Source organism: Castor canadensis, chromosome 8 (assembly GCF_047511655.1).
Source record: "Castor canadensis chromosome 8, mCasCan1.hap1v2, whole genome shotgun sequence".
In the NCBI taxonomy this organism is placed as follows: Eukaryota; Metazoa; Chordata; class Mammalia; order Rodentia; family Castoridae; genus Castor; species Castor canadensis.
This window is the reverse complement of record NC_133393.1, coordinates 103229137-103254458: the sequence shown is the minus strand read 5'-3', so window position 1 is coordinate 103254458 and position 25322 is coordinate 103229137. Positions and strand designations below refer to the sequence as shown.

Below are 25322 nucleotides of genomic sequence, written 5' to 3'. Positions count from 1 at the left end.
AAAAGATAATCTTTAGCAGTGAATATCAACCTGGAGGTCTTGGGCTTCTTGGGAGGAATTAAATGGAAATGGGCATGGACATGATTAATTTTGATAAACTCTAATTTAGTTAAATTAAAAATTATATACTTGATATTATAACAGAAAGATGATTCTTAGTATAAAGAAAATTAAATGCTCTCACTACTTACAGGGTAAGTTGATGTCAGAAAAGAACAAGTACACATACAATGGTAGACATCAACAGAACACAGTAATACACGAGTCTAAGCTACTTAAAATATAGCATACCTAAGAATCAATGAAAAGAGGAAGAAGGTCTCATTACTGAAAACAATGTAAGAATACACATTATGGTATAGTGTTGGGTTGTTTTCAGATTTATATTTTATTTTAATCAATGTGAATTTAACTCCAGCTAGCAATGAAATTGAATGAAGGTCACAGCAAATAGAACTTTTTTCTTACCAAATTATATAGACCAAGCCATATATGCTTCTCATATGTGGGAAAAAGTTTTGTAGCAAAATAAGCACCAAATTTAAGCATGATTTTCCACAGCAGAACATAGTCAACTACCAAAACAATTTAAACACTTAAATATATGATTTTTACAGCATTTCTACTTAAAAGAACAATTTCCAAAGAGCTGTATTTTTAGTAGCTTTGTAGAATTAATTTGCTATACATTTCTAGAAAAAAAGACACTTGTTTTTTCCCTGTCTGTTAATGCATATGTTTGCCAAAAACAATTTTTGAACACCCTATTTTATACTGTCCATTTAAAAACTTTTTACGCCTTCATTAGTGAAAATAACGCATGATCAACATTTGAATTTTTACCATTCACACTTTATCTTCCCAATTCTGATATTTTGAAACCTATAGTTTATAAAAATTTGAAGTTTTAAATGAAAATGTTATCTGAACTATTTAGCAATTCTCTTGCTTCATATATAGTGAACATGACTTACACCTATAAAGCACATACATACTGAATTGAAATATCCCTGACCTAGAAAGCATATAAGAAAAATTGTTACACATAGTCTCACTAGAAAAATCTGATAATAAAACAATATATAGCATACATCTACAACTGCATTAGTCAGGATATAAATTAGCAAGGGTATAAATATACTCACCTTTCCCCTCTTTTTTATCTATCCTCTGTCAAGTGGGGCTGGAAAAAATTATTTGGAAGTGTCAATATATTTTCAAGAGAAGCTGTTTCAAAATTTCTCAGGTTAAATCATTCAAAGAAAAAAACTCATTGTATAAAGTAAAAAATATGAAGAGTTCTCCTTTTATTCTTTGATTGCAGAAATGAGATTTATTTTCCTTTCCTATCGCTCTTTTGAGATTTTTAGAGGCCCTCTGGTTCCTTCCCCTAGCATATGATCTACTGCCACCTTAAAAACTAAACTGGTGAGAATGTGCTGCTGCACCAAGCAGAGAATCGAACATATTAAACAGGGAGAGTTGGAAGCAGGCAGCAATGAAATGCACTGTCAGAGAAGTGAAAAAGACTAAAACCAATTAAAAACCAATTAAAACAGATAAAACTGTTTTATCTTACCACCACTTGCGAGTGTTAAACAATGTCTGTGATAACGTGTTTCTCCTCTCAGGTAGAAAGCTCCTTTTCTTCTTCCCCTCCCCCTTTGGTATGCCACTGAAGGATACTTCCCTCATTTTCTTGTATTTTCTTGGCTTATTCCTTATAAGATATCCCTACCTCACTGAAATGAGTTCATAAAAATGCACTGTCCTCCCAGTGTATCTATTTTGGTACTTACAGATTTTCTTTGTGTGGAAAATCAATGATTTGTGTGGTTTTATATCCAGGTGTCAGGAAAGCAAGGATAAATACAATACTACTAAAAGAACACATTATAAGCAAAAGCAAGATATTTAAATATTTCATGGAGATTGATTAAAATCAATTATAGGTGAGGAAAAAAAAAAAAGACCTAAAATTCAGGGCTGCAGTGGGGGAAATGGAAAGAAGGGCATTGTTTAAGTTAGATGAATGGAGGTGGGGGTGGGGTAGCCACATTGTATTTACCATTTAATTAAAATATACACAAGTTGAAATTAATTTTTAAATGGAAAGGTTAATCAACATTCAGTACTTAAAGATGGAGATGAAGATACTTTTGGAAGCAAAGTCATTATACTTCAAGGTGACTTTCCATTTAGATCAAAGAAATCAGTAATGAGTTTCCCATAAAAGACATGATGCCATTTGAGCCCTTAACGATCTTCTGAGGCAGACACTATAACATAATAAGAGTAAGTATATATCTGAGGATAGAGGAGTAGCTCTTAACACATAGTAATTGTGTGAACATGGGAAGATTATGTAAATGCTTTGCATCTTGGTTCCTCCATATGCGAAGTGAGGATGACTGTCCCTACCACATAGCTGTTGTGGGACTGAATGAGATAATGCATATACACACTTTAATATAGTGCCTGGTCCATAATAAGTGCTCAAAGCACACCAGCTATCATTATTTTACAGGTGAAGAAACAAGAGTAGGAAAGATTAAGTTGTTCAAAGTTATAATGATTACTAAGGGGCAAGGTTCGAAATAGAATTCTAATACATTTCTATTGCTCTGTATTCCCTATGAATGTATACTTTTAAATTGGAGCATGTATTATCCCTTTGCATTATTAAAGTTTATCTTTTGCAACCGAGAATGATAATTTGAATTTTATAATTCAATGGCAGGCATTTAAAAGCAAGTGACTTCAGCCAGGCATGGTGGGTCACACCTGTATTACCTGCACTTGGGAGGCTAAGCCAAAAGATTGGAAGTTCAAGGCCAGACTGCACTATATAGTAAGTTCCTGCCTTTTAAAAAAAGAAAGAAAAGAAAAAAAGAAGAGGTCTCCAGGAGAATTGGGGTGGAGACTAAAATCTAGGTCTAGAAAAAGTTAACTTGGACTTTTCTTTTTACCTTTAAAAAATGGGAATATAGGAAATAAAGTCCATTACTTGGTAAATGGCAGAAAGAATGTAAGTTCTGTGAGGGTAGAGATATTTGTTTATTGCTGTTTATCTCCAGAATGTAAAACAGTGATTTGTGGGTACACAAATATTTGTTTCATATTTAATTTAAAAAATCAGCTTTAAAATATCCCTAAAAGTAGGATTTACTTTGCTCTTTCCAGTAGTATAATCATCTATCCATGAAATAGGGAACTGTTATCAGCAGATTCAGAGTAAGAAATAAAAGACTAAGTAAGGCCTTGAATAGCTTTATTGAACTCTGTATAAATAAACATGCACATTTCAAATGTAAACTCAAGTGAACCCAAGTGCAGACAAAATTTTAACCTCTGTCATGCAGGAGGTTAGTTTACATTTAAAAAAAAAAAAGGAAAGAAAAAAAGGAAAAACCCAAAGCAGCTTTTAAAATACCAGGATGAAAAACCAGCTTCAGTATCAAGGTATAAAGCAAAGCCATGATTAACATACCTCATTTATCCTGGTCAAATGCATTTTTTTTTTTTTACTTTTAAATGCTAACATAAATAAATAACTTACCAAAATGTGCACTCACAGAGTGAACTTTTATTTACAATACACAATTTATAATCTATTGTATTTGATTAGTTCAAGTGAAGAACATTATACTTTTGCTTTAATAACAGTGGGACACAAAGCAATTTCTCAGGTAGTAGATAGGTGAAATGTGCCCCAGCATTTAGTCTTCTATTAAAGGCAGTATTGTATGCCAATCGACAATACATTCTTTCAACTAGATCAAAGGGAAAGAAAGCAGCAAATGAAAATGTTTCGAATGTCCACACATGTATTTGGCATCCTGGATCCTTGAATGTGGTGAACTAAAATCAAATTCAAGGTTTGTAAGCTTTATATACTGTACAGGTTCTGACTCTGGAACATGCAAATGCCATTTGTCTTATAACAAGTTACCTTCTGAGAAAAGCTGTAAGGCTATGGTGAATTCCATCAGGAACACACAAAGAAAGTTAACAGACCTACCTTTATAGCCAGTTTTCCATTAATGATTTAAAGGCTAGTATATGAAAAAAAATCTCTCACCTAAGCTTGATGCATTTATTACTATGGATACAGAATACTATTAAGTCTGTCCTTATATTACAATAACCGGGAGACCTAAAAGTTGCCAAATTACCAAAAAAATGGGGAAGAGAATAGACAGAAAAAATTTTATTTTTGGACCAACACCAGATTAAAGATATGCATTTTAAAGCAAGTAGAAATTTTTGACTGTCTAAAGAATACATTCCAGTATCAGTAAAAAGTACTTACATGTAACTGAAAAAATGACTTTGGATGGTATGTAAAATCTAGAACCTGTTTCCATAATGGCAGTTAAGATGAATGTAATATTCTGGATTTTTAATGATACTACAAAATGAAATTACTTTTTCAAGATTGTTTCTCAGATCATGATTTTTTTTAATAGGCCCATATTGATTACCAGCGATACATTTGGAAATTTGATTTCCCAAGGATAATACTGCAGTATTTATGCCACATTGATACTGCAGCTAAGTATTATAGTAGTATATATGGCAGCCTAATGCACATGAACTAGATTATCCAAAAACTAAGTTCAGCAATAGTTTTCTTGCAGTATTATTAGAGCAAAATGAATGACCAACATCCACAAATTTAACATTTGTAATCAATTAACTCACATCCAAAAAACTAAAGAAAACATAATTCATCAAAACAGCAGCAAACTTAAAAGGGATTTATTTGTGATTTCCTATATATATTTAGCTTGTAAATACAAGACTGCAAATGTATTAAGAGACAATTTCTGTTAAAGTTTTCATTGTGTTTCACTTCAAGTACTGCACAAGTTAAAATCTGATAAAGGATTTACATTCGGTTATCTGAAACTCCCCATCTCAGACTTGTGTTTTAATGTGGTGGGTAACTTCCTTTCCACAGATACCACCAGCAGGAAAGTCTCTTTTATGGCTTCTAGGACTTTCATTAATTAGTGTGCATACAGTTTTCATTTTCTATATCATTGTCATTATCATTGCTATCTTCATCACTTTCTAAGGGGATGCCTGTGGCAGCTGAAGCACCTTTAGTTTCTCGGTCAAGAGGAAAAAAGCCAGTTCCACTGAAAGTGTCTTGCCTCTGGTAGAAGAGTACATATGCTGCTTTGGACTGCCAAAACAAACAAAGGATGTTAATGGTCATAATTCTGAAAGATCACACCTTAAAATATGAATTTTGTTACCAATTTTGGTTACAAGGAATAAATCAAATAGGAAACCACACATGGTCAAATAGAAGCTACTAAAATTAAGTATAAAGGGATTTCTAATGTAAAGGAACAATGGTTTCTGGAATTAAGTACTTTTTATTCTCTTCTATATTACTTGGACCAAGAAATAAACACAAGTAAAACAAAGATTAACATTTCATCTATCTATCTATCTATCTATCTATCTATCTATCTATCTATCTATCTATCTATCTACCTACCTACCTACCTACCTACCTACCTACCTACCTACCTACCTATTTCTGGGGCTTGGAGTTTGAACTCAGGGCTGACATGCTTGCTGTGCAGATGCTCTACTTAGCCTACTTACTCTAACATGAAATATAATTCTATGCTTTTATTCCTTTTACTCTTAGGAAAAGGTGAGCCTCCTTCTACCTAATATTAGTCATTTCAACACATTTGCTCTAGAGTCCAACTTTTCCTACAGTATTAAGAATATTTTTCCCCTTAATTAAGAATATTTCCCATTAATCATCACTGCCTATCTTTAATGAATTCTTATCTCCTAGATTTTTCTTTGCATTAAAACATACTCAAGTCTTTTTCCATCATAAATCCCTCTCATTCTACTTTTTCTTCAAACTGTCATCATGCAACTCTGTGTTCTTTACCACCAGGCTGACAGAATATTCTATACCCATCACTCACTCTCATGCACACTCCTCAATTTAATGGTACATTTTTTGCTCAAACAGTGCTAATGAAGTGAGTTTCACTAGGATTAACAACCTCCTAGTAAACAACCTAAATGGCTGACTTTCTTCTGTTATCAAGCAATTTTTGGCTTCTGTGAAACCACTTCTCCTTAGACTTCTACAATTTCTTCAGGTCCTTCTCAGATTCTGTGGCCTAAGTCCTGACCTTTAAAAACATAATATTCTGCTTTCAGCCTACCACTCTTTTTCAGTTTGTCTCTCATTAGGTGATTCATTCAAACCTATGGCTTTAACTGCTATCTATGCCAACTCAGATTTGCAATGTAAAGCATTTCTCACCTCTGAGTTCCAGTCTTATTAGTCATATTACCTAATGGAAATTTCGACAACATAGCTCTCACATAGTTACCTCAAACTTCAACAGCAAATTTTCTTCTTAATACTCCCAATCTTGGTAAACTCTGTATCTCTACATCTATATCTTTATTTATATCTAATTTTAACTTCAGTCAAGTTTTACTAATTCTATTTAGTAAATATTCTATAACTTCATTCTTCCCTTGTCTATACTGTTACTACTACTATTTAAATATTTAAATTACTGTAACAGCCTCCTGAATGGCTTTCTGCTTTTTTACTCAGTGTCTTCAAATCTATCTTTTTTCTTTTTAGTGTTCTCAAAGACAGAGAAAATTAATAATTTTATTGTACTATTTAATAATCATCTAAGGATCTCCCATAGTCTTTACAAAAACATCTAGAACTTAGGATGTCAATTTTATTTGAGTGCCAAAGTTATCTCCTCACATCCCTAACACAAGCTTTCCTTTTAGTCTTATCAAATTATTTCCTGTTCCCTTAAAATGTCATGCCTCCTTGCTTTTGTAGACACTGTTCTTTTATTTAACTTACTCTTATTTGTACTAGTAGACTCAGGTCAAATACCACCTTCACTACAAGGACTTTCCTACAATGACTGCTTCCTCAAACCAGAAATCTGAATGCGTACAGCAGTCATTTTCTACACGGCTATAGTAAGATAGTTAACATATTATAATTATTAATTTGCCAATCTTCTTTAGATAATAAGCTTCTTAGTGGAGACAGCTGTTTTTTAACCTTATATATAAAATACACATACACCTATATATGGTACTCAAAACTCAAATACCTTGGCTAAATGAAGAACCACTGTTAAAATGCACAGCAATATCAAATTTATATATTGTCCATAAACAAGACAAATTATTACTTGAAGGCAGGATTAGGGCAGTGTTGTTTAAGAGACTTTGAAGGAAGAAGGGTAATTTAGGATGTTTGAACTGGTAAAGAGAACAGAATTTAAAAATGAGAGACAAAAGAAATGAGGTTAAATATAAATTGGAAATGTTAGGTATATAGTATAGGGTTTAAGTATCTTTTGTTACAGATATGGGAAGTAAGCAACAGAATATGTGTATATTATATGCATGTGTGTGTGTTGTGTGTACTCATGTGCCACATAATGACATTTTGGTCAATGATGAATGGCATATACAGTGGTCATCCCACAAGATTCTAACATGGGATAGGTGTGTAGTAGGCTGTACCATCTAGGTTTGGGCGAGTACATTGGTATTATTAACACAATGACAAAACAATGTAGTGATTCATTTCTCAGAATTTACCCCTGTTGTTAAGGGATGTATAACTACACAAACACACACACACACACGCAAACACACTGCAGGGATGGGTGGAGAAAAGGAGAATAAGAAACAATTCAAGATTATTTCAGACCTATTTAAGCAAAGAAATTAAAGCTATGCAAATAATTAGGCTCAGAAATTTACTAATAAACTCTTAACAAGTAACTTTTAGCTTTCTTCCTAGGGTACATTACAGTCACCTTCCATTAGTCAATATCTGAAAATAAATGTTTGATTTGGTGTAAAGCAGAATATGGGGATGATAAACAAATACCAGTGTGAGTAGACAGAATATCCTCATTTCCAGAAAATCCTAAAGTATACAAATTTTAATATTTAAAAAAATCTATACATTCTTTTTATCTATTTATGTCATTTTAAGTTTAAATTAAATGCTTAATGGTCTTAACACTTTAGGATCATAGGTATGGTAAGGTACTTAGAAGATTTCCCCCATTTCAACATTCTTACTTTAAGTAGTCAATGTCTAGAAAGTTAAAGAGTTCAAAGTTAAAAGTTTTCCTCTAGAAAACTAATTCTCATTAGAAACTTGTTTTTTATGAAAAACTGCCAGAAAACATTTCACAATGCAATTTTGTTAGTGGGCAAATTCTGAAGACAAATTTCCACTTGAGGGACAATTCGGGATTTCTTTAAGTCAGAGCAATTGTCGCTTAGCTAGTATAATTGCTAAAATATAGACTATAGTTTTCCAAAGACCCCTCATTAATTTTTTTTTCTGGTTCTGGGGATTGAACCTAGGGCCCTGCACTTGCTTTACTGCTGTGTTACACCCCACATCCCCTCCCTTTTGTTAACTTTATATTCATGTCCTAAAACAATTTTTAAGAAGTATAAGACACACTTACCACAATTTGATCTTCAGATGCAGTGGAGACACTACTGTCATCAAAATAGTACCATTTTCCATCATCTTTATTTTTTGAGAAAGCAGTATCTGATGAAAAAATATTACTTCTGTGATTTAAAATATCCAGTTTTCTGGGGAATCCTCAAAATTCTATAAGTATCTACATAAGGAGTACCTATTAAAATTACATGATAATCATCTGTTTATTACTCATTAAACTGTTTTAATTATTAAGAGTTTTTAGAATAATTTCCTATAGTCTATATGCCTAAGAAATATTTTTCATCTGAGCTGAAACTTGGGACTTTTTTCATTCTAGAGAAAACCAGAACATGTTTATTATTTTTAAAGTCATAGAATAACAGCACTAATGGATAAGTGGTAATTAACATTTATGTGGTGATTACTATATACCGGGTCACTACTACACACTTTACACATTATTAGTCCCTAAGGAAGGTATGAACACTATTGTTATTCCTACATTAGATGGGTAATTAAAACTATAAAAGAAGGTTAATTTGTTCAACCTAGTGTAGCTGTTATGTAGCACAGTTAGGATTTAAATCCAAGTCTGTCTCTGACTCTCAAATACGTGATTTCAACTATTATTTCAATTTCCCATGACATTCTCTTTTCTGACAACTGTACTTATTAATTTGAAATTTTTTTTACACAAAAATTTCAGTTTTTAACACAAGCACAGAGCAAGAAAAAGGTAAAAAGTGATTAATCTATACAATTTAGAAAGATCTACTTATCAAGTTTTAAAAAATGCTCTTTTTTCATCTAATGCTTTGTATAAACTACCCAATAACTGAGAAAACATTGCAGATAATCCCAAAATTATTATCTGCAGTCACAGTTTCTAAAGAGTGACACTTCATCCAAATGGCCAAAAAACACATGAAGAAAGGCCATAAAGGAAATGCAAATCAAAACCATGTTAAGATTCTATCTCACTCCTGTAAGAATGTCTACCATCAAGAACACAAACTATAACAAGTGTTGGTGAGAATGTGGGGGAAAAGGAACCCGCATACTGCTGGTGGGAATGTAAATTAGTACAACCACTATGGAAAACAGTAGGGAGGCTAGTCAAAAAACTAAAAATAGAACTGCCATATGATACAGCAATTCCACTCCTTAGGATACACTCGAAGGAATGTTAAGTCAGGTTACAATAAAAGCACCTGCACAGTCATGTTTACTGCAGCACTATTCACAATAGCTAAGCTATGGAAACAGCCAAGATGCCCCACTACTGATGAGTGGATTAAGAAAATGTGGCATATATATACAACGGAAATATATTCAGCCACAAAGAATGAAATTTTGTCGTTTGCAGGTATAGTGGATGGAGCTAGAGAACATCATCCTAAGTGAAGTTAGCCAGATTCAGAAGACCAAAAGATGCATATGTGGACGAAAAACTTAATGCAAATATAGCAATAATATGAAAAACAGGTCATGCTAACGGGGAAGGTAGAGTGCCTGCCTAGCAAACATGAGGCCCTCAGTTTAAAAAAAAAAAAAAAAGTCTTTTGGTGAAGGTCCACTTCTTGTCAGAAAGTAATTTAAAAGAAAAAACAGTTAATCTGTCAACCAACCAAAAGAACATAATCACTTAAACTTTATTTTTTTTCCTTTTTTTTTTTTAGGGGTGAGGCCGTTCCTGGAGGTACTGTAATACCAGGCTGATGTGTGGAGTGGGCAGAGCAAGCTCCTATTCCATTTTCCTGCTCCAAAAATCCACTCAATATGCTGTCCTCAGATAGAGGACATATCATATAATAAACTACTAAGAATAGATACTACACTTGATCTGAGTCAAAAGGTCAAAAAAGCAATACAATGGCTTAACTCTTAGTTGTTAGTCAACCATATAGTCACTTACTATGTGAAAGAAATGTTTCATATTCTCCCTGTTATTGATTCCCTCTCCCAACCATTTCTTCTATGGAGAAAGTCCATAGAAGTAGAGAAATGAGGGTCAAAGAAAAAAATTGTGGATGAAGGTAGTAATGAAAAGTCAGGTTAAAAAAACCTTTTAAATTTCATGAAGGGACAATCATTGCTTGGTTCTTTGTCCAGAAATCAGCAATACTCAGAAAGTTTAATCTGAGGCATACATAGTGCTGTTTAAAAGTCCTGTTGAGCTAACGAAATACTTGACAACTAGGATGGCTGTACCTAGGTATTCTGGCTAAAAAAAAATCAGTCCTGGTGAGGACTTGAAAACAGGATGGGTTGAGCAGCTTCCTTTGAGCATGTCATTCATCTTCTCCTCTTCCAACTACCCAGGATCTCTGTAAAAGAGTTACTATGCCTACTGTGTTGTTTCTCATCCTATCCTTTCTTAAAGTTAAAGTAAATTCTGTGTAGGGTAAAGCCCATTGTGTGTGTGTTTGTCTGAATTCAAGATCACTATAGGATAGATATCACAACTACAAAGCAAAAGAAAAATATTTTTAGACTGACAGAAAGACAAACTCTAACAATAATGTAATGTATATAAGAGACAAATACAACTAAAGGAACACAGAGTTTGCCAATTAAATAATGCTATCAAAAGAAAGATAGAGTAACACTTGTAATATTCATGACAAAGACAAAAAAGGAGTGTCAAATATTGGTAAAAGGAATAACAAAAAGATCTATCCTTTATAAACATAAATAAAGCTAATGATGAAAATCAAAAACTAGTAAACTACTGGGAGAAGTAGACAAAAAATAATTTAAAAAGAAGGAGTTTGGACAAATTACTCTCAGGAATGAAGTATACATAAAAGATAACCAGAAGTAGTAATGATGTCTATACAAATGATAAGCTTAAACTAGTAGAGATATATAGAACTCCATATATGAATATACTGAAACATGAAAATTTAAGAAACAGACCATATATCAGGCTGCCTTAGAAGCTTCAGAATCCTGAAGATTAATGTTATATAGATAATATTTCCAAGTGTTTTATAAAAGTCCAAATCCAAATCCATAAATTTGAAAACTAAGTATATGATTAAATAACCTGGGCTAATTAGGAAATCCTAATGGAAATTAAAAAATATACAGTACTGAAAGATAATGACAATAATTCCAAAATTCATGAGCCAGAGCTAAAGCAGTACTTCATGGGAAATTTAAAGCTTAAATTATAACAATATAGGGACAACAATGGGAAGCAAAAAGCTAAGCATTCAACCCAAGAAGTCAGAAAAAAAGAGCAAACTAGTAAGCCCAAAGTTAACAGGAAGAAAAGTGTAATAAAGGGAAAGAAGGTAAAGATGAAATCAGTAAGACAGAATACATATAGTTAACAAAAATTAATAAAATAAAAATTAAATTCTTTAAAACATTAATAAGATAGACCTCAGGGGTGACTGAAAAGGACAAAAATATAGCCTGAGTATTATAAACAACCACTCTCAAATAACTTGGAAACTCTTGATGAAATGGAAACATTTTTAGAAAAATAGAAAATGCCAAAATATGTACAAAAGGAAAAGAAGATTCAACAAAACAATAATCATAACACAAATAGAAAAATTTATAGTTGTAAAGTCCAGACAGTTTGACAGGTGAATTCCAGTAGATTTTCTGGAAGAGTAAATTCCTATATTGTATACTAGTTAATTCAGGAGTCAGAAAAAGAATAGAGCATCTCAACACATTTTTAAGACTGTAAAGTTATTTCAAAGTGAAATAACAATATGAAAAAATTACAAGACCATGTCCCTTATGAAAAAATTGTAAAAATTCTAATTAGTTAATGAAATTCAGTTGTGTACCCCAAACTACAAAAAGATAAGTAGGATATAGCCTAGGAATTAAAAATCTATCAAGTAGAGAGTGTTGTTATGATAAGGAAACCCAAAGAAATATCAAAGCAGGGAGAAAGGATCAAAGACGAGTAAAGCCCTTCCCCTAGCCAGAGCCCCTGCATCCAGCGATCCCACCAGAAACTGCAGATGGCCTTTGTCCACAGCTGTGCTGACATGATATATAGTCTGCTTCTGTACTCCCTGCTTGCTTGCTGCTGCTTTTCTTAGTATAAAAACCTCAGCCGTCCTGAGCTTGGGGCCTGTGCCATTTTGGAGATATCCAGGTGCTGGCCCGCTAGTGAAATAAACCTTCCTTTCCTCCAACCACCTGGGTTTGAGTCTTATTCTCACTAGTCAATCATACTGTCTGTAATGTTTTCTGCAACTGTTACAGTCAACATGGACAGCAATCTCGTAGTACTTTAATACTGAAATCAAGAAGTCTCACTTTTAGGTGCATAGCTCAAAGAAATTCTTATATAGCAGATCATAAACAATGACGTTTATCACTTTTGTGGTGGTAGAAAGTGAAAGGCAGGGAATCCAAGATGGCAACTAGGGTATTGAAGCAGAAATACCCTAAGCTCTGTGACTCCAAAAACCTCCCTCAGACGTTGAGCCACATGGGGTAATTCTGACTGCTTCTAGCCAAAATAATAACTGCCATCACATTAGGTGCAGGAAAAAATTAAAAGACTGACCCTCAAATCAGCCTTTAATTGCACCTAACAGCTGCATCACATGACACAGCCAGCAAGGTGGGTCCAGCCCCAGAGAAACCATCCTCCCCATGGTGATTTTTTTTCCTTTCCTTTTCTTCTTCCTCCATGAAGCAGAAATAAAGCATCAACCAGAATCAAACTTTCGATGTTCTGAATGCCTAGCTCATGGAAAACCTCCCCATGCCATACTACATTGAGAAAATTTGGCGCTATTTCTCACTACTACCTCCAGCTCCAAACCTGCCTGTCCATCAATTGACAGAACAAACAGGTGAGCACCACGCACCATATGGGAATCCCCTACCCACCCCACGAACATAAACCAGCGCAGCCCCTGGGCAGACTGATTCCCCCTCAACAAAACTGAAAAACAAACAGTGAACTATAATCAAACAAGGACAGTGGAGGGGACAGGGGGAACACTGACCTGCAACTAGAGAAAGGGGGCGGAGCAAGGAGCTGAACTCAGCACAGAACTCTCAGTAAATAAACACAGGAAAGGCAACAAAGACTGAGAGCAGGCTGGCAATAAGCCATTCCCCAAAGCAGGGCAGGGAGTGGATCACAGAGATGATCTCCTGAGCCAGAGGGTGGCATCCAAAACCAAACTGCCCAGCAAAACTGAAAAACAGCGAACTGTAATAAAACACAGACAGCAGAGGAGGCAAGTGGCACAATGAACCTGCCCCAGAGAAAGGGGGCAGGACAAAGAACTAAACTCCCAACGCTGAACTCTTAGCGAACAAACAGCAATAAGTCACCTCCAAAGCAGGGCAGGTAGTGCATAGCAGAGCTGATCTCCCCAACCACAAGGCAGCATTCAAAATTGAACTGCCCCACCTCGCTGGGGGAGGAGCTGACTAAATAGCTGCAGCTGAAAGATAACATAGCTATCAGGTGGGGAAAACAATAGCTCTGACCACCCTGCGTGATCTGGCAAACCTACCTCACCTCACAATTTCAATTAAACTGGTGGACAGAAGAACAAAACACTATTCACAAGCCAATTACCTGGTGAGACCACATCAGAGCTTCTGATTGCCTTAGATGCCAATACCAGGACTGGATGCTGGAGGAGTAATTTCAGAACTTAAATTAAGACTGAAATTCTATTGTTCTTGAACCTGGTGGGTTTTTCTTGTTGTTGTTGCTGTTGTTTGTTATACTGTTATGGGTTTTTAATTTTTATTCCTATTTTCTTTCTGTACTATCAACTTTACCATCAATATCTTCTCATCCCTAATCTCACCCCCTACACTCTCCCTCTTCTCCTGTGCTAAAATCCATTGCTCTCCTACCCAACTACTCTTTCTGCCCCTTCTCATCAACTCTCCCCACCCTGCCCTCACCTTCCCCTCCCATTCTCCCCAAACCTGTCACCCCTCCCTCCTACACACCACCTGCTGACCAGCCTACTGTACCAACTTTAAATAACCACAGTCCCCTGCAATCCCTGTAACAAGCAACCAAATGCACACAAGGGCCACAAAACCCAGCAGCCCCCACACTTCTTCCCCCACTCACCCACCTCACTTCCCGCCTCCCCTTTTAGTGCCACCATAACCAATTTCCCAAATTTCTATAGCTAGCCTAACAAATGTTAACTCCCTAACTCCCTCTGTTTATAGATATTACCACCAATGGATCTTCTATATAATATATAAACAACTGATTGGGCATTAACCTGTGAATCTGTTATTGCTAAATCACTCCTCCAGGCCAGGGACAAAAATAGCACACCAACTTAGCTAACAACCAAGACAGTCACAACACAAAAATTAAATCAAAGGAAAGAAAACAGGCGACTAAAACCACCAACTAGCCTATCAAAAACATAGTTGCACAGTACCAAGTGGAGTGATGGGAAGAAGTAGGGATGGAAAACCACTCTCCTCAAAAAAATAATTTAATACAGGATTCAGAGGGAAATGAAGAAAACGGATACCCAGTTTCTGACCCTAAGAAAACAATGATAAATGACTCTAAGGAACCCAGTGATGCCCACAAAACACCCCAAAGAAGAAATCTTGCAAGAAATCACTGAGAATTTGATGGAGAAGATTTAAATGTGGTTAACCAAAATGTACAAGATGCACCCAAGAAATTTCAAGAAACCAAAAACAAAGAACATGAGGAGACACAGAAACAAATAAATGAACTCAGAGGTGCCCTAAATAAACATGAAAGTGAAACAGAGAACACTATAAATACAGAGATAAATGAATTAAAGATGAAAATAAAAAATATTAAAGAGAAAGTGACCCAAGATATGGAAAACCTCAGAAAAAACTATCACAGAAGAACACAAAACACAGTGGAAGGCCCTCCAGCAGAACTAGAACAAGTGGAAGACAGAATCTCAGAATTCAAAGATAAAACAGAAATTAAAGAAAAAACTGAAGAAATGTTACTCAAACAACTCAGGAGCTGTGAAAGAATATGTAAGAACTCACCGACTCCATCAAAAGACCAAACCTGAGAATCATGAGTATGGAAAAGGAGAAGAGGTCCAGCAAAAGAGATTCATAATATATTCAATAAAATAATAACAGAAAATTTCCCAAATCTCAAGAAAGTTTTGCCCATTCCAGTACAGGAAGCCTCCAGGACATCAAACAGACTTGACCAAAATAGATCCTCCTCACAGTATAATATCATTAAAACAACAGGCACAGAGAATACAGAAAGAATACTGGAGTTTGTAAGAGGGAAAAAACAAATAACATATAAAGGTAAACCCATCAAAATCACAGATTTCTCAATGGAAACTTTAAAAGCAAGAAGGGAATGGAGTGAGGTATTTTTGGCACTGAATGAAAATAACTTTAACCCTAGGATAGTCTACTCAGTAAAACTATCATTCAAAATAGATGGAGGAATAAAAATCTTCCAAAATAAGCAGAAACTAAAACAGCATATGACCACCAAGCCACCACTACAAAAGATTCTCCAAGGAATTCTGTACACAGAAGATGAAACCAAACAAAACTACGAGAGCACAGGTAGTATCAAACCACAGACAAAAAAAGACAAGGGATCAGAGAGTAGCACTGATTCAGCTGCACACAATCAAGCCCTTAAATAACAAAAACAACTAAATGGTAGGAATCACCACATTCCTGTCAATATTAACACTGAATGTCAACAGACTCAACTTCCCTATCAAAAGACACCATGTGACAAACTGAATTAGAAAGGAAGATCCAACAATCTGTTGTTTTATAGGAGACCCATCTCATTGACAGAAACAAGCACTGGCTTAGGGTGAAAGGCTGGAAGAAGATTTACCAAACCAATGGCCCCCAAAAACAGACAGGAGTAGCAATACTTATCTCGGACAAAGCAGACTTCAAACTTACATTGATCAAATGAGATAGAGAAGGACACCACATACTAATAAAAGGGGAAATACATCGAAAAGAAATAACAATTATCTACCTATATGCACCCAACGTCCATGCACCCAATTTCATCAAACATACTCAGAAAGACCTAAAAGCATATATAGACTCCAACACAGTGGTAGTGGGAGACTTTTAATACCCCCCATCACCAACAGACAGGTCATCCAAACAAAAAATCAATATAGAAATTTTAGAACTAAATCATACTACAGATCAAATGGACCTAGCTAATGTCTACAGAATATTTCATCCAACTTCTGCACAATATACATTCTTCTCAGCAGCCCATGGAACTTTCTCCAAAATTGATCATATCTAGGGCACAAAGCAAGCCTCAGCAAATATAAGAAAACAGAAATAATCCTGTGCATTCTATCTGATCACAAACTCAACAACCAAAAAAACAGCAGAAAATATGCAAATGGCTGGAAGCTGAATAATACATTGCTCAATGATCAGTGGGTCATAGATGAAATAAAAGAGGAAATTAAAAGGTTCCTGGAAGTTAATGAAAATGAAAACATAACTTGCCAGAACCTATGGCAAACAGCAAAAACAGTCCTAAGAGGAAAGTTTATATCTATGAGTGCATATATTAAAAGGAAAGAAAGATCTCAGATAAATGACCTAATGCTACATCTCAAATTCCTAGAGAAACAAAAACAAGCAAAACCGAAATCAAACAGGAGAGAAATAATAAAAATAAGGGCCAAAATTAATGAAACAGAGACCAAAAAAAAAAAAAAAAACAACAAAAAAACCCATACAAAGAATCAATGAAACGAAAAGGTGGCTCTTTGAAAAAATAAGCAAGATAGACAAACCCATGGCAAATCTGACTAAAATGAGGAGGGAAAACACCCAAATTAGTAAAATTAGAAATGCAAAAGGGGAGATAACAACAAACACCAAGGAAATCCAGGGAATCATCAGAGACTACTTTGAGAACCTATATTCTAGTAAATTGGAAAATCTTGAAGAAATGGACAAATTTCTAAATAATTATGAGTATCCAAAACTGAACCAAGAGGATATTAACCACCTAAACAGATCTATAACATGAAATGAAACTGAAGCAGCAATAAAGAGTTTCCCAAAAAAGAAAAGTCCAGGACCTGATGGATTCTCTGCTGAATTCTATCAGACGTTTAAAGAAGAGCTAATACCAACTCTCCTTAAACTTATCCATGGAAGAGAAAGAGAAGGAACATTGCCTAACTCATTCTGTGAGGCCAGTATTACCCTCATCCCCAAATCAAACAAAGACACATCCAAAAAGGAGAACTACAGGCCCATCTCCTTGGTGAATATCAAGGCAAAAATCCTCAATAAAATAATGGCAAACTGAATCCAACAACATATCAGAAAGATCATTCACCATGACCAAGTCAGCTTCATCCCAGGGATGCAGGGGTGGTTCAACATATGCAAATCAATAAATGTAATACAGCACATTAATAGAAGCAAAGACAAAAACCACTTGATCATCTCAATAGATGCAGAAAAAGCCTTTGATAAGATTCAACACCACTTCATGATAAAAGCTTTAAGAAAACTAGGAATAGAAGGAATGTACCTCAACATTATAAAGGCTATATGTGACAAACCTATTGCCAACATCATACTTAGTGGAGAAAACTAAAACCACTTCCCCTAAAATCAGGAACGAGACAAGGGTGCCCACTCTCCCCACTCCAATTCAACGTAGTCCTGTAATTACTAGCCAGAACAATAAGGCAAGTAATAATAGGAATACAAATAGGTAAAGAAACTGTCAAAATGTCCCTATTTGCAGACAAAATGATCCTATACATCAAAGACCAAAAACTCTAGAACAAAATTCCTAGACACCATAAACAGCTTCAGCAAGGTGGCAGGATACAAAATCAACTTACAAAAATCATTAGCTTTTCTATATATCAACAATGAACAAATTGAGAAATATATGGAAATACTTTCATTTACAATAGCCTCAAAAAAAAAAATCAAATACTTAGGAGTAAACTTAACAAAAGATGTGAATGACCTCTATAAGGAGAACTACAAACCTCTGAAGAAAGAGGTTGAGGAAGACTACAGAAGGTAGAGAGATCTCCCATGCTCATGGATTGGTAGAATCAACATAGTAAAAACAGCTATACTACCAAAAGCAATCTACATGTTCAGTGCAATTCCCATCAAGATCCCAATGACATTCACACAGAGATTGAAAAATCTACCCTAAAGTTTATTTGGAAACACAGGAGACCACGAATAACCAAAGCAATACTCAGCAAAAAGAGCAATGCTGGAGTTATCACAATACCTGACCTTCAACGATATTACAGAGCTATAGCAATAAAAATAGCATGGTACTGGCACAAAAACAGACATGAAGACCAGTGGAACAGTACAGAAGACCCAGATATGAATCCATACAACTCTGCCCACCTTATTTTTGACAAAGTTGCCAAAAACATACAATAGAGAATAAGCCTCTTCAGCAAATGCTGGGAAAAGTGGTTATCTGCCTGCAGAAAACTGAAACCAGATCTGTGCCTATCACCCTGTACTAGGATCAACTCAAAGTCGATCAAGGACCTTAGTATCAGACCTGAAACTCTGAAGTTAGTACAGGTAAGAGCAGGGAATACTCTGGAAGCAATAGGTCTAGGCAAGGACTTCCTCAATAGAACTCCAGTAGCCCAGAAACTAAGAGAAAGGATAGACAAATGGAACTACATGAAATTAAAAAGCTTCTGCACACAAAAGAAATAGTCTCTAAACTGAAGAGACCACCTACAGAATGGGAGAAAATATTTGCTGGTTATACATCAAAGGACTGATAACAAGAATATACAGGGAGCTCAAAAACCTAAACTCCCGCAAAATCAATGAACGAATAAAGAAGTGGGCAACTGAACTAAACAGAACTTTTTCAAAGGAAGAAATCCAAATGGCCAAAAAACACATGAAAAAATTCTCACCATCCCTGGCCATAAAGGAAATGCAAATCAAAACCACACTAAGACTCTACCTCACTCCTGTTAGAACAGCTATTCTCAAAGACACCACCAACAAATGTTGGCAAGGATGAGGGGAAAAAGGAACCCTCATACACTGCTGGTGGGAATGTAAACTGGTACAACCACTTTGGAAAGCAATATGGAAGCTTCTTAAAAACTAAACATAGACCTGCCATATGATCCAGCAATACTATCCTAGGGATATATCCAAAGGAATGTTACTCAGGTTATTCCAAAGGCAACTGCATACCCATGTTTATTGTAGCACTATTCATAACAGCCAAGTTATGGAAACAGCCATGATACCCCACTACGGATGAATGGATTAAGAAAATGTATTTATACACAATGGAATTTTACTCAGCCACAAAGAAGATGGATGAAAACTGGAGAATATCGTCTTAAGCGAAATTAACCAGGCTCAGAAGGCCAAAAATCATATGTTCTCCTTCAGATGTGGATTATAGACCTAAAAAAAATGCAGTAATATTATTGGATATGGGTCACATGCTAGGGGGAGAATGCATACAGGAGGAATAGGGAAAGAGAAGGAAACCTAAAGCTTGAAAGTGTTTGATGTATCCACTGTAGAGGTGCAAATAAGTTAATCTTAAACTGACAGAGGTCACTATGGGAAGGTGACTGGGAAGTAGTGAAGAGCTCTGGTAGAGATGAACCAACGTGGGTTGTAATACTCATGTGCATGGAAGCAGTGCTAGGAATCTCTCTGTATAGCTATCTTTATCTCACGCTAGCAAAAAATGCTAGGTCTTTCTTACTATCTCTTATGTTTTCTCTTTAAAAAAACTGGAGAAGAGAGCATAATATGTTCAGCCTGGATGCGAGGGGTTTGGGGTAGGAGCAGGTGGTTGGCACAGGGGAGAGGTGCCCCAAATAATGTATACACATATGAATAAACAATAAAAAAAGATATATACATATAATATATATATATAAAAGAAAGTGAAAGGCAATTTGATTATCTATCATAAGGTGAGTGCAGAGATAAAATACAGTAGATATAAACCATGAGTGGTGAGAAGCAATGAATTAAACAGACACAAAGTAACATGGATCAATCTGCAGCATCAAGAGAAAAAACAGCTATTGAAATCTATAGCACAGCACCAATTATGTAAGTGAATAAATATGCATAGTTTATAAGAGCGCATGCATCAAATATGTTAGAAAGGGAAGAGAAGGAGCTATGACTAACTCAAAGTCTCTTTATACCTGATGTAAAAAAAATTAGGTTCCAAAGCTGATTCATTCATAAATCAATACTGAACAACTATTATAGTGAAAAATACACCTGTATTTTTACCTTAAAAAGTAATAAATATTGTAAGGAAAAAAAAAAACACTAGAGTTAGTTAAACATCATGATTTGGGTTAAAAGGCAAACTATCAACTTACAATGTCCTCCTCCCATTCCTCCATAATGGTTGGAAACAGCAATCAAATTATAGCGGCAAGGACCTGCATTTGGATTAATGAGGAATTCTGACATATCCAAGTCACTGTTTAAAAAAAGAAATCAAGTTAGTTTTATGCTTTCCCTAAATGCAAATAATTCTTTTTCTCTTAAATGCTATAAATTATATTCCCTTCTGCTGGTGTTGCTTGACTCTCGTGTGTGTATGTATATATGTATGTGTATGTATATATATGTAGATATCTACAGAGATAATTTGCTTAGGGGTTGAGAATTTTAAAATGTTCCAGTGGATGATATTAAGAATAATGTTTTCATGTTAATACATTTAACTCTCAGTATACCAGGAAAATCAGTTAATAACATTTATTATCCAGATCCAATGGATCCTTTTTTATTTTTAAGTTATTTTTAGGAATGATTTATGGAAGGAAAAATAAAGATAGCAAAAATAACCTTTGTAGGAATTTTTAAGAGTTAAATATAATCTGGGTGCTCGTGGTTTATTCTGCAATTCTAGCTACTTGGGAAGGCCAAGACTAGTATGGTCATGATTCAAGGCCAGCCTGAGCAAAGAGAATAGCAGAACGGACTGGAGGTGTGGCTCAAGTGGTAAAGAGTCTGCTTTGCAAGTGTGAAGCCCTGAGTTCAAAATCCACTGGACACCAAAGAAAAAGCTAAACCCTTATTTAAATAATTTATATATATAAATAATAAATTTAATATAAGAATATATTTCTATAACATATACGTTCTATACATAAGTATTTTTATTTTACATTTTCCTAGTTTTGATGACCTGTATACCAGAAATGGGCAACATCCTTTGATTGTTTATAATCTGTTGTGCATGAACCTGGAACATAGCCATCTTGTAAATACCTTATCATTATTTCTGGTCATTGTTCTTATAGTTGCATCATTAAAAAGCAATGATTCTAAATTTCAAATATTCCTCAAGTAGAGTAGGTTTCTTGCACTGACATTCTCAAAATTCTATATTCTTGAAAACTTTCTGGTTCAAAATTTTGTTAAAGAGACTATCAGCATTTTCTCTCCCACGCCCCCCTTTTTTGTAACAAGGTCTTGCCTCCACCTTGTGATCCTACTGCCTCAGTGTCTCAAGTGTTGGGGTTCTAAAAGTGCACCACACACCCAGCTATGATACTGTTTCTGCTCAATAACTGTCAAACACGTTCAATTTAAAACTTATAAATACCAATTAGAATGGACAATCCAACAAGTATTTTCAATTTTATATAATCTACATTCTTCAATCATCTTTGTAGACAAACCTGCCTTTAGCATTTGTCTACTTGTTTCAAGTTAAATATTGGTTCACAAATATCATAAAATATGAAATATGGCCACATGCTCTCTTTTATAAAATGGGATAGAATCAAGTTCTTGTAAAATATTGTATGATGAAAACGTTCCTGTTGAATAACTAAATGAATAATAATACAGTCATGTATTTTGTCCTTCTGAACCTAAGTTTTGTTTGGTGAAAGCTAGAAACAAACAAAAATACAGTACAAAGATATCATCATACCATGCAGTTAGAAAACTTAAAGGATAATGCAAACAGGGCTGGTTTATTTTACTACTATGTCTTCCTTCTAAGCAATTCATTATAGTCTGCTTTCATATTTTTTTTAGTCATTTTGGGAAAGACTAAGATATTTAGGAATACTTGATGAGTAATAATGAAATAATTCTACTCAGAAAAATAGAACCACTAACTCAAGTACAAACTCATCATGTAACCCCGAGTGAGTTACACTGCATCTTTTTTTTTTTTTCTTTTTTTAAAGTATATTTCCTCTTTGATCTTTGGAAAATCTCTAAGAAAGGATAAAAACTGTGAGATGCAAATCCTTACAAATTGTTAGAACTACTCAAAAGATAAGCTCAAAACTGAAATTAGATCCAATGGTACCTGATGTTTACTAATAGCATCTATAAGTTTGAAAAAAAATCAGAATGACAAATGTTTATAAAGTGCAATTTAAACTTACTTGATAGGAAAACCAACTAAAGTATCTAACTTGTCTCTCATATATCGACTGTAAGAAAATCGCTTGAGATGTACCACAAGTACTGGAGGCAGGGACCATAAATCCAATTTCTTTGTGGCTTGCTGATGTTCTTTACAATTTGGACAATACCTAAGAAGAAAAAAAATATATATTTAAAGCTTGACAGAGGTCAAACAAATTAACAATCCCCCTTAATGAAGTAACAGAAGAAAAAAATGTTTAGACAGATCTACATTTGTTCAGGGAGTAATCATTGTATGCCTATATGTGCCAGGCTGAAAGCAATTCTTTTTATTTTTATCTTAAAAACATTTTCAAATAAGTTTAACCATTATAAATTGATCTATAAATAAATATTCAAAGAAAAGTGATGAGGGCTAGATTATTTATACTTTAGCATAATAAAAAGGACATGGATATATCACAAATGTGTGCTGAGATATAGGTATTAAAAAATCTCAAAACTTCTAGGCTCTAATGAAATGACACCACAAAATACTTTACCATAGTTTTCCTAAAAAGCTTCCCTCAAAATGGCTGCACACTAAAAACACTCAGCTTAAAAGTAATTATTAATATTAAAATGGCTATAAGGGAAAATATAGTAATGATACTAAAGCTTAACACTGTAATAATACTTTTAAAGATATTCATATACCTCTAAATGGACTGTAACTTATTACAGAAATGCTTATTACTGAAAATATCCAAGATAATTTGGTATTCATTTTTCAACTAGATATAGCACATACCTCAGAATAAATCCTTAAAAGAAAAAAACTAGAAACAATTAATTAACTTTGTCTCTTACCAGGGATCTTCAGCACCTAGTTTTTCTTTTGTTGTAAAAAGCTCAATGCAATCTTTTAACTTCACGAAGGGCTTTTTAGGAGGTTTATATTCCACGCTTTCATGTTTTTCAAAATCCTAAAAAGAAGTATTTCTTGAGTTAAGAGAACAAATGAAACAAAACTCATTTTAGTGACACCATCTTACTATGAATAATGAAAACTCCTGAACTTTTTCAGAAGAATCATAAAGCTTATTTTTATATCACACCTCTTAACTCCTGAATAAACCTATACTGATGACTAAAACATGTTAAGTAGAAACCATTTTCAAAACCAACTCTCTATCTTAAAAAATAAAATGGTTCATGAACAAATCTTTTTACTGACAAAATAAACATTTAGTAGAAGCAAAAGAGTTTAACAAAAAGAGTCTGAATAACACTAGTAATCAAAAGCAAGCAAATCAAGAAAAGCTAAAGAAATAGTGAACTGATGACTTACCTCAGCAGCATTTTCATCAAAATATCTTTTTTTCAAATCAGGATCCCAATCCAAAGCAAGAAAAGATCTTTCTAAAGTGGAAAGCACATTTTTTCATTAAAATATAATATGCCTTTTAGTATTAAAAGTCAATGTACTTTAAGGTACGGCAATACACCAGAAAAAAACGACAAGCTTTCTACTTGCACTAGGTGATTAGGGCAAACAGCTGTTTCCAAGCCATTGAAACAATATGGGACTTAAGAGAAAAAAAAAAATACAGAAAATAACTATAAATTCAACCTCACTTTAATAAACATTGACATGATTTAGTCTACTAATATATTAAGGCCTTTTATTTAAACTCTTAGATAAGTAAATGGCATTTTTAAAGACAAGGCTGAACTTCATGGTTTTTAGCCCCCAAAACCCAAAACCTACTCTGCTTAAGTTTAATGTTCAAGCTATTTTTCACAAATACTTACCATCTAGCCTAAGTTGCCTATCATCAAATCTTATATGCCTGATGTCATCTTTGATGTAATTGATATCAGTATTGCCTAAGTTATTGAACTGGAATGTAAACAATCGCTTTTTGTGTCCTGTGAGTTGACCTTTGCAAGTTTCTTCAGTACATAATCCATTTTCAGAATCATTATCTCCTCCTACTGAATCTTCAGACTGACTGTTTTCATTCTCTGAGGGAAGTTCTTGATCCTGGCTGGATTCATCATCTGGTTCATCTGTTTCCATTTCACCTAATTTAATTAACATATTAGAGATCTTTAAATACATCCACTATTAAAATTTTAAATGACTTTTCTAGGTTTGTAGGTATTTTTTCATTTCTTAAGCTCTGTATTAACTTTAATAATCCAAGTGAGGAATTTTTACAGTTTAACAGGAAAGTCTTACTTGGTGAGCCTTCTTCATGTATCCCGTTTGGGCCATTCCCATTAATATTTTGGTCCTTACAGCAATGTAGGGATCCTTCAGTTTCTTCAGTATCAGTAGATATTTTGACATACCGGCTTAAATAAAATCATATATCAAATTAAGTTCAGTTATACAAAGACTTCAACATTTAAAAAC

The 25322-nt window shown here is 34.4% G+C and overlaps 1 protein-coding gene, 1 long non-coding RNA gene and 1 other non-coding gene across 11 annotated transcripts in view; 1 reads left to right on the top strand and 2 right to left on the bottom strand.

The window, feature by feature from the left end:
* The window catches only part of LOC141425786 (uncharacterized), a 44682-nt gene extending 32011 nt beyond the window's left edge, over positions 1–12671 (top strand). For both annotated transcript variants that reach the window (XR_012450888.1, XR_012450889.1), the window contains one exon: positions 10192–12671. This is a non-coding gene — a long non-coding RNA (uncharacterized lncRNA). The remainder of the gene's footprint in view (positions 1–10191) is intronic.
* Usp15 (ubiquitin specific peptidase 15) overlaps positions 2034–25322 on the bottom strand; it is a 132392-nt gene continuing 109103 nt past the window's right edge. For all 8 annotated transcript variants that reach the window (XM_020174968.2, XM_020174976.2, XM_020174977.2 and 5 more), the window contains 8 exons: positions 25146–25261; positions 24716–24988; positions 24252–24322; positions 23771–23886; positions 22939–23088; positions 20902–21005; positions 8529–8617; positions 2034–5191 (listed from right to left, as the gene is read on the bottom strand). In XM_020174968.2, coding sequence (XP_020030557.1) covers positions 5009–5191; positions 8529–8617; positions 20902–21005; positions 22939–23088; positions 23771–23886; positions 24252–24322; positions 24716–24988; positions 25146–25261 — 1102 coding nt within the window. In that variant the 3' untranslated portion in view covers positions 2034–5008. The remainder of the gene's footprint in view (positions 5192–8528; positions 8618–20901; positions 21006–22938; positions 23089–23770; positions 23887–24251; positions 24323–24715; positions 24989–25145; positions 25262–25322) is intronic.
* On the bottom strand, positions 10190–10381 carry LOC141425980 (U2 spliceosomal RNA). The gene has a single exon (XR_012451103.1). It is a non-coding gene; the product is annotated as a U2 spliceosomal RNA (small nuclear RNA).